At 52.8% G+C, this 10,033-nt stretch overlaps 1 protein-coding gene across 2 annotated transcripts; it reads left to right on the forward strand.

Moving 5' to 3' along the window:
• Positions 1–6,748: 6,748 nt before the first annotated feature.
• Positions 6,749–9,602, forward strand: PPDPF (pancreatic progenitor cell differentiation and proliferation factor). Of its 2 annotated transcripts, none has more exons than XM_086852766.1 (5): positions 6,749–7,132; positions 7,866–7,954; positions 8,717–8,791; positions 8,947–9,043; positions 9,257–9,602. In XM_086852766.1, exons 2-5 carry the CDS (start codon positions 7,900–7,902, stop codon positions 9,360–9,362), a joined length of 333 nt encoding a protein of 110 aa, XP_086708892.1. In that variant the 5' UTR covers positions 6,749–7,132; positions 7,866–7,899; the 3' UTR covers positions 9,363–9,602. The 2 variants fall into 2 exon arrangements, with proteins under 2 accessions (XP_086708892.1, XP_086708891.1); XM_086852765.1 differs by lacking the exon at positions 6,749–7,132 and adding an exon at positions 7,532–7,723.
• Positions 9,603–10,033: the final 431 nt, after the last annotated feature.

The following is a 10,033-nucleotide window of genomic DNA, read 5'->3' on the forward strand; positions in this document are numbered from 1 at the left end:
GAGATTACCCCAGCCTTGTTTTGGAACAGGGGTAGAAGGTTTACCACAGGTCTGGATGGGCTGGAGATGGACAGCAAGTGTGATAACATGGAGGAGGGAGAGGTTAATAAATCCCTTATTCTTCCTATCCATATTTTAGCACTTTGCCCGTTTTTTTCACACAAGGGCAGGGGCAGCCTGGGAACTGCCCTCAGGGGGAAATGGCTGAGTTTAATAATGAATGTGGGAATAGAATAAATCCTGGTCACCTCTGCCAGGTGAGCATGGGATGGGCCTCTCCTGCCTCCTTCGCTTCTCCAGTAGAAAGAATTTTAGTTTCCACCCCTTTTCCCAGGCGGGAAGAAGGGAACTGGGCAGTGCCCTGTTCTGTACTGAAATAGAGCCTGACAGCCCATCAGCCTATAAATAGTCCAGGACCTGAGCAGGAGAGAGGGCTGTCAGACCTGGCTAATCCCAGCTCCCTTAAGCCACTTTACTCCAGCCTGGAGAGGCTTAAAGCCACAGCTGTGTGCCCACATTTGGCTGGCACTGGGGGCAAAGGGCCTCACTGAACACATGTGGTCCTAGGGACCATCAAGCTCAACTGCCATGACCTGAGAGGTCAAAAAAACAGTGTAAATTTGCCCTTAAATGTTCAGCCCTGCAAAATAACAGAGACCAAGCTAGTGAGATCCGAGGGTGGCTGAAGTTTAGCACCCCGTCTCCCTCCATCTGGCATCAGATCCACATCCCTGCTGAAACAATTCCCCTACATCATATTGAGGCTTGATTCACCCTCCCCATAAACCATCACCAAATGATTCAGGGTGACTCAAGAAAACAGAAACCCCAATTCCCCAGAAGGGATGGGGCTGCACGCAAACATGGCAGGGACCTCTTACTCCTTTCATCATCATCACCCCCACCCCATCCAGCCCCTCAGCCCCTGGGTTGAGATTTGGTGCTTTAAGCTAGGCTAAAATGTCCATTTGCCCAGACATAACAACTGGAATTTATTTTTTTCCCCCAGAGGCCTGCACAGTGTGACTGGACGAGGGAATAATCCGCAGTGTAGGTAATTTGTATGGATCTGGGATGCGAACACCCCAGGCTGCCTGCCTGGATTTGCCTGGCTCTGGGGGTGTTTCTGCCCGTGAGTGTTCAGCACACTGAGCAGTTGTGTGTTTGTGGTTATAAAATGCAGCAGGTCTCCTCTGAAGGAGGAGGTTTGGGCAGAGCAGATGGCAGCTGTGAGGAATGCCAGCCCGGGTATCGCTCCAGAAGGGAGAAGTTGGGGCTTGGGCAGAGGGATGGCTGTAAATTGCTATTTTCTTTCTATTCAAATAAATAGAGTCCTTGAAAGGAGGAAGTGCAGCCTGGCCTCATGCAAGAGCCATCAGAAAAGCAGACCAGAGGTGGGTAGGGCAGTGCCCTCTGAAGGGCAGTTTGTGGACAGAGTGGAGGCTGTTAGGTTTCTTTCTTCCCATGTTCCAGCTGTCAGCTCCTTCCACAGCAGCTTTGGAGGCTTTGCTGAGGCTTTGCACCCTGACATTTCAGAATTTACCATCTGTTGGGAGTGGACAAGCTCAAAACACCAAGGCACTGACCATCCTCTCTGCTTGTGTACATATCGTGCATCCCATGGCAATCCTGACTGCTGGTGCACACAAAACAGGCATTCCCATTGCAGCTAAACCCCAGATTAACTGGTGTTAAAACAGGGTGGGAATCCCTGCTGTACATCCATGGGGTTTCTAGAGCATGTTTACCTGGGGCTGGCTTTGAGGCCAAACTCCCCAGGTCCCTGTGTTTACATGTCATGACCCTCACAATGCATTTACCTGGCAACATTCCTGGCCTAAGGCACCAAACAGGAAGAAACCACAGGGTGTAGAATCCCAAATTGGTCTAGAAGGGATCTTAAACATAATCTCATTCCAGCCCCACTGCCTGTCCCAGAGGCAGGGACACTTTCCACTAGACCAGTTTGCTCAAAGCCTCCTCAAACTGTCCTTGAACACTTCCAGGGATGGAGTAGATTTCATGGACTTTTAACATGAGCAGGATTTTCAGCTCATGTTCATGTTGTAGACCTGGAGAGGAGATATAAAGACAGGATTTATGGGACAGAAAGGCAGGGGAAGGAGGAGAAAGGGAATATTTTGAGGTCCTGCACTCGGTGCATGCTGCTGATACCTTTAAATTGGAAGCAGAGATTTAAAAATAAACTTTGGGAGCAGGAACAAGACATCCAAGTCCTCCAGCCACTTTGGCCAGCTGGGGACAGAGTCTGGTGTCATCCCTGATGGGACAGCAGAGTACCTAGTGCAGGGTGGGCTTCTCCTTAGGACCCACCATGGTGCTCACACTGCTGGAACCTGCCCAGTGGGGTTTAGTCACAGCCATGGGGGGATCCAAGGTGATCTGAGACAGCAGTGCTGGAGGGACAATGCTTAAAGGCTCTGAAAACTGTCCCCACTCATCCTGGGTGTCAGTGGTAGCACACAGCTCCAGGGGACGCTCTTCCAGGAACCTCTTTTCCACCAGATATCTGAGTTATGGGGTTGAGGCTGTGGAGGATAAAACTGCTCAGCCTGAGCTGCTGTCCATCTGGGATGCTGCCAGGATGAACATTTCCATGCCCTGAAGTATCTTTTAGCATCAGGGAAGGAGACAAACACCATTTCATCCACATCTCATCAGGGACACAGTGACATTTCTGGTGCTTGCATGCAGCATCTGTGAGGGCTGCGAGACGCTGATCCCTTAAATCTCTCCATGAGCTGGGGATGGGCAGAGCCCAATCTAGGTCAAGCCCAAATGAAATAAGGCACCTCTGCCCTGTGGTTTAGTGCTGTTTGCAGGATGCTGCCTTGCCCCTGGTCCATGCTGGGTTTTCAGCAAAGATGTCTGGTGCTGTGTCAAGCTACACCAGATTGATGTGCTTGTTTTGGCAGCTGTGCACATCTCCCAGTTAGGAAAAGCCTGATTAATCCCAGGGATGGATTTTCCTATCAAACCACAGCCACTGAGTGAAAAGAGCCCTGGCTGCCCATATCTTCTGATGGCTTTAGTGGAAATGTTAAAGGAGATACCTGGATAACAGCATAAGCTTTGGATGCATCCAGAGGGTGAAAAGAGGATCAGGGAACCTAATGAGAATTTTTTTTGCTGAACCAACCCCCATCAAAGCCCTAGGGTTTATATTGGTGAATAATTTGTTTTCATGTGGTGGTAGTGACTGGTAGTGGCATCTCCCCTGATCTCACAAAGGAGTTGCTGGTCTGGGAGTTTTCTGCAGACATGGATCCTGCTCAGTGTTGCTGCTGGTCTCTGCAAGATGATTTTCCAGTTTTTTGAGAAGAACAGATGAACCAAAAGTCAGGAACTTGTGGAACCAAGTTCACCACAAGCCTCTGGATTACAGCAGGCAGCTGTCATCTCTCTTCACTGGCTTTTCCAGATTGGAGACATCCCTTTTGCACAGCCAAATCAGATAGTTTGTGACTCTCTAACTCTCTCCACAGTGTATTTTCAATCAGACTCAGAATTCTGGGGGTCCTGATGCCACTTCCCTGTGCACTTTGAGAAACTGGACTGCAGGTGAGGACAGCAGGGCTGCTCCCATCACCATGGGGACAGTGGTCCATGCCCTGATCTGACTTTGGTTTATTCTCCTGCCAAGGGGGCACTTGGGTCTCTGCTGCACATGTCCCAGAAAGGCAGAGCACGATTTCCATATGACAGGTAAAATATGCTGCTCCAAGCACTGTGCTTAAGGAAAGTCTTTCCCTGCATTTCCAGGACGTTCCCTTTTCCAGTTTAAACTCGTACAGGCAGGGGAAGAAGTCCAGGCATTTCTATCAGGCCACAACCTGAGCATGGGCTTGGCTGCTCTGTCTCTGACCAGAGGAGGCCCTAATGTGGCATCTGGGATGAATATTTTGGGTATTTATTATCCATAGGTGGCAGCAGCTGCCTGTGGCGGGCGGACGCTGCCCTTATCCCAAAGCTGGCAGTGAGTAACAGAGCAGGGAAAGGGCTGGGGAGGAGGAAGAGGAGGAGGAGCGAGAGAGGGAGGAGCGGGAGAGAAGGGCAAGCCTGAACACAGGTCCTGCCTGCTCTCCCCTCTGCAGCAAGAGATCCTCGGCAGAGGGAGAACAAGGGAAGCGCCTCCGTGGGGCAGGATGAGGCTTTGTAGCACTGTAGAGAGCTCAGCTCTGTGTTACTGAGCAGGGTGCCCAGAGCAGCTGTGGCTGCCCCATCCCTGGAAGTGTTCAAGGTCAAGTTGGACAGGGCTTGGAGAGCTGTAGATTAGTGGAAGGTGTCCCTGTCCATGGCAGGGAGTTGGAATGAGATAAGCTTTAAGGTTCCTTCCAACCCAACCCAGTCTGTGATTCTACTGCTGAGCCAGGACTAAGCTCTGCATCTTACCCAGGAAGAAAATTGCTGCGTACTCAGGTGGGGAGGGGCTGCTGGGCAACCTTTTCTTGACCAAATTCCTGAAGGCACTGGGATGTCACATCCCTAGAAGGGATCTGGTGGCAGCGTGAAGCCATTGGGGTACCCCAAACACCCACTGATGCTGGCCCACGCATGCTGGTGGAGTCCAGAGGCAGCAGCTCCTTCAGCTCTGCAGCTTTGCCAGCTTCCAGAAATTTCTGCCAAGTTCAAAATGACACAAAGGCCCCACAAATGGCAGATAACATAAACCAGTTGCCAGAAGCTAAAAGCCAGATTAAAAAAACAAACAAACAAAAAAAAACAAACAAAAAAAACCCCATAGAAACCTTGCTGAAAAGTGAACTGGAGAGAGCTGCAGTCCTAGGCTCTGGCCTAGAGCCTCTAATGAGAGGAAAACCAAAGAGAAAAATCTATCCAAATCTTGTCATCTGCTCACTTTAAAACTACCATTTCTTGATCAATATAAATGAAATGTATCTTCCTCTTTTCAGCATGTCTGATATGAACAGGCTTTGTCCTGGGAAACCAGGCTGGCTTCTCCATCAATCTCCCCTGGCTGCTCCATCCTACCCCTGCTGCTCCTGCTGCATCATTAGGGAAAAATGGAATTGATTTTGAGAGGAAAAGCAGAACAAGGCAGGATTTGCTGGAGACTGATCCCCCTGAAGTAGCAAAGCCCCGATTCACCCCTCATGGCTGTGGGTGCAGCATCCCACCCCCTGTGTTATCTGCTTAATGAGGTGATCCTTTAAAAGCAGCCCCAAATGTGAGTGTAAGTGATGTCATTGCACTGTTTGGGGGGCTGGGGCAGGTTTCTTCATTTCTGCTCTATCATTAATTAAAGCAATTATCCTGCTCAGGCTTGGTGGGGTGCACAGCCATCCTGTACCTGCTGGGGAGAATATAATCCATTATTATAGAATATAGTCTTTATATCAATACATGTAATTGCTCTGTACATGATTAGGGGGACAGAGAATACAGGAATACATCTCCAGGGACTTGAGAAGGAACCTGAGAGATGACAAAGGTTACACTGAAATAAAAGTGACTTATCATGTCTGAAGCACTGAATTTTTAGCCTTCTGTCATTCCCTTCTGGGCCAGAAAAATCTCCCTAGCCTGTGCCCTGGAACTCTCCATGCTGTGTAGCCAGGCAGCTCTGGGAGCAAATGGGCTGGGAGTGTAAGGACCCTGAAATCAAATGATCAAACCCAGTCACGCAGCACAAAAGCAAAGCCTTATGCTGGGCATGAAAACAACCACGTGGCTGTTTAAACTGCCTGTTGGAATTTGTGTATTCAAAGTCCATCACAACCCTTAGCCAAATCCTTCCCTGGAAAGCGCTGAGTTGCGCTTTTGGAAGCGGGGAAACTGAGGCACAGCTGGAAGAAGTCAGTCCCCAGCTGGACCACACATGTGCTTGTGCTGGCCCTTTAACCTCTGGGGTAAATTTTGGAAATAATCTATTTATTTACAGACTGGTAGTGCCAAGGTTTTCCCTGAAAGCTGTCCTGGGAGAGTGCATAGAGTGTCCTTGCCAGTGGCCATGGCTCTGGTCACTGTGGCCTTCTTCTTGGGTCAGCTGGGGACATGGCTCACATGGAGTGTCCCCATGCTGGGGTGCTCACACCCCACTGAGAAACACAGCCGTGAGGGCAGCTCGGCCCTTTGCCTGCCCCATGAGCTGTGCAGGGACATCCGTGTCCTGGAGCAACCCAGGACAGCCTCCCCTGGCACTGGTTCCTCATCCTGGTGATTAAAGAATAACTCCAGATTATTAAGGAAAAAAACAGACTGAGGAGGAACAGACCTCATTGCATGGGTCTGTGACAAAACCACCCCAGGTTGGGATGTGGGCTCCCTTCTGCCATCAACCCTAAAAATAGTTAAAGCATCACCCCCCAAAAATGTTCTTTCCCACAGCTGTGCCCAAACTGCAAGGCTTTACTGCAGCCCTCAGCGTGCTGGACTGCAAAGCTCTGCTCTGGAGCATTACTGAATTTCAGGGGAGAAAAAAATGAGCAACGTTTTAAGTATACCAACTACCAAACTGCCTTTCTGGAGATACCTTAAAGCTCTGGCATCTTTTCGAGTGTTTTGTTCTCAACCCCATTTCTGTTCCAAACAGAAAGAAATTTTCTGTGAAGTTTCTGTTCCTCTTAAACAGGTCTGCTTCCTTCTACACACATCCATTGCCTTGGCTCTCCCAGACTCACATCCCACAAAACCAGTGATTTCTGGAGCAGGTACCCAAACACGGAGGAGCTGATGTGTGCTGTGGGTTGTACTCCGGCCTTGCTGCGAGCTTTTCCTCCTCCATAAAGCGCTTTCTCCTAGAACCGATAAAGCCCAGCCAGCTCAGAATCCCTGGCATCCTTATTTATTCATTTTTCCACGTTTACCCTCAGGAAGGAGAAAGTTCAGACAGGGAGCGGAAGCACCTGCCGTGTGAGGGCGGGCGGGGTTTGGGGTGGCGGGGGGGGTTCGGGGGTGTCCCCTTGTCGCGGCGCCGCTGTCGCTGTCGCTGCGGGCGGGGCGGCTCCTCCGCCCATAAAAGAGCGGAGCGCGGCGGCTCCGGCAGCGCCGCGGCTCAGGCCGTGCGGTGCGAGCGATCGGCGGCCCCCGTGCCGGACCCCCCTGCCCTGCCCTGCCCTGCCCTGCCCGCCGGAGCCCGCACACACACCAGGTTTGCTTTGCGGAACTTCCCCCCCCCCCCGTGCCTCGGTTTCCCCGCTAAGGAAAGGCTGGTTCTCCGCGCTGGCGCTCGGTGGCCGCCAGCTGTTGGCAGCTGGAGCGTTTGACCCCCCCCCCCTGAGGCTTTTTTAGAGCTTTTTGGGAGAATTAGGGGTCGGACTGTGGGAAGAGACAGCTGCTGGCAGGAAGGTGCTTTGTTCCCGGCAGAGGGAAAGAACTTCTCCAGTTCAGAACTGGAGCTGAACCACATCACAGGTGAAGGGCAGCCAGGTTTGTCCCGGCTGTGGGTGATGGGGAGGCTGCTGAGGACAGGCTGGGGCCGGAACTTCTTGCAGGAACACGCTCGGTGTGTGCCCCAGCTCAAGATTTCTTTGCTCCTTATGCAACATCCGCCTGGGATTTTGTAACTCCAGATGTTGACCCAAGGAGGGGAGCTGGATTCCTGCAAGAAAAACACCCGGGGAGGGGGGGGGATCGGAACGGGGCTGTGCCAGGCTGTGCTCTGGGCAGGCAGTTGAGTATGACGGAATTATTTTGGCTTTGCACGTAGCTCTTGGAGCATTGTGGATTTAATCGGTGTGCGGTGAGCACCGGCCGCTGTTCCCAGCGCAGGGTTGCACATCCCGGTTCTCCGGGAGCCACGCTGGTTCCATTCACACCCTTGCAGCATTCAGGGGTGCAGGGTGGGTCAGGGTGGGTGCTGACGGCTGCCTGTGTGTTCCCAGGTTTAGATCTGCACAAGAACCAAGATCAGGAACCATGGCATCCATCCCATCCAGCGGCTCGCTCATGGCCACGCACAACTATCGCAGAAGTAAGGGCAGGCTGGGGGCTGGGGTGGGGGTGAGCATGTGGGGGGCTCTGCCAGGTGTGGGGGGATGTGGCTGGAGCAGAGATGGAGCTGAGCTCAGCTCTGTGCTTTCAGCTGCTGCCCCATGTGAGTGTTTGGTGAGAAAAGGGGACAGCCAGCAGTGTCCCTGCCACTGCCCAGACCCTCCTTTGGGCCCCCCAGCCCAGCTGTACCAGCTGGTGAGGGGGCTCAAATCTCCTCCGCTTCTTACTGAGCTTGTAGGGATGGAATGGACTGTTTCACCTTGCACTGTTGCTTCAGAAATGATCTGCAGAATCAGTCTGGGCAATGGCTGCTCCTGGTACCTCACCCGGGGAGAGTTTCTGGTTTAATGGATTGCTCAAACCAGAGGGAATTAAAGGATTCCCCCGGGATGAAACAAGCAGCAGGCTTGTAGCTGTTGTACGGAAAGTGCATGGATTATACACAGGAATTTGCATCCTCTTGGCCTCAAGTCATCAGCAAAGGCCTCTCAAAGGCACTAAATTTTGTCCTTGGGGTTGCAGATTTTTTCCTACAGAGGTGTTCAGGTGTTTTCCTGCTCCCTGCAGTTGGAATCTCCCCAGTATTCCCATCCTAGTGGTTTTTGCTGGCCTGGTGCTAAACTGGGCAAGTGGTGGAGTGAGTTAGTGGTGAGGCTGAGCTGTGTTTTCCAAGGCTGTGTTTTCCTTCTTGTGGCATGACCGTGGGTCAGCAGTGGTTCTGATGGCCAGGATTTTTCCACAGGGCGCCTGAGCTCCACATCCAGCACCAGCTCCTGCAGCTCAGAGTACTCTGGGGAGGTCATCCCCCATGGCCCAGGTAAGTGTCACCTGTCCTGCCTCGTGGGGACTCTGCTCCCAGTCCCTCATTGGGAAATCTTACTGGAGGTGAGCCAGCCTCTCCTGTGGGATGAGGGTGAGGTGGCCATGGGGCTGCACTGACCTGGGCTCTCCCTGTCATGCACCATTCCTCAGACCTGCCCAAGTCTGACCCCGGCCAGTGGTGGGCCAGCTTCTTCTTTGGGAAGACAACTCACCCAGCCATGACAACGGTGTCAGAGTCCCAGGAGAGGTGAGTGCTTTAAGGTGACACGGGGGAGCACCAATGCAGCACACAGGGCACTGGGGAGTGTCCCTGCTGCATCCCCCAGGGCTCATTCTGACCCAATGCACCACGTGCATGCCCAGGGCTGCCACCCCTTTGCTGCAGGAATAAATGCAGAGCAGTAACGCCGCATTCAGGGCTTGGCAGGGTTGCTGACTCTCTCTGTGCTGTGTGTTGCAGCCTGGGAGCCCTGCGGGTGGCCACAGGACCGGTGGCCTGTGGGCTGGTGGCAGGTGCAGGACGGAGGCGCCACGCCAGCGAGTCCAGCGCGGGACCCTCGGTGTGAGCGGGCACTGCCCTGCTGCCCACCCCGGCGGGCACTGCCCCTGCCTGTAGAGTAGCTGGCTGCTCCGAGCACCGCCTGCTGCTTTCTGATGGAAAGGTGCAGCAACCCTGACGATTCCACTCCAGCCTTTTTTACTCCCTCCCAGTGTAACTAAGCCCTCTCAAAGCAGACTTGGTAACACGTTTTTATTACCCTAAACTTGTACAATGGCAACGAATAAACTGGAGCAGCCTTTTAAAACGCTGTGGGTTGTTCTTTGTCCGTGGAGGGGGGAGCAGAGTGGTGCTGGGGGTGCTGGTGGGGCTGGACCAGGACACAGCACAGCCCCTGGCAGCAGCAGCAGGATGTGGTGGTGGCAGATAGCACGTGCCAGCCTGACTCACCAGGCCCTGTGTGTTCTGCATGTGAGCCGGATCTGGCTGGGCTGTGGTGGTGCTGCAAGCGCCTTCCCTCACCCTCTTCTCTCCTTACTTGGCTATGCAGCTGTCCCTGCTGGCACTGAACTTGTTTTGCTCCCCAAACACACTGTCCTGCGCTGCTTTGGTGGCTCCAGGGGTAGGAGCGAGTGCCAGGGCAGGTGGGGCTGGGGGAGGGATTTGAATGCACAGCTCCATAATGAGGAGAGAGATAATCAAGACATGCATTTTGTGGGTCTGGATATCAGGCTGGAG

This window comes from Cyanistes caeruleus, chromosome 16 (assembly GCF_971803275.1).
Source record: "Cyanistes caeruleus chromosome 16, bCyaCae1.hap1.1, whole genome shotgun sequence".
NCBI classification, from domain to species: Eukaryota; Metazoa; Chordata; class Aves; order Passeriformes; family Paridae; genus Cyanistes; species Cyanistes caeruleus.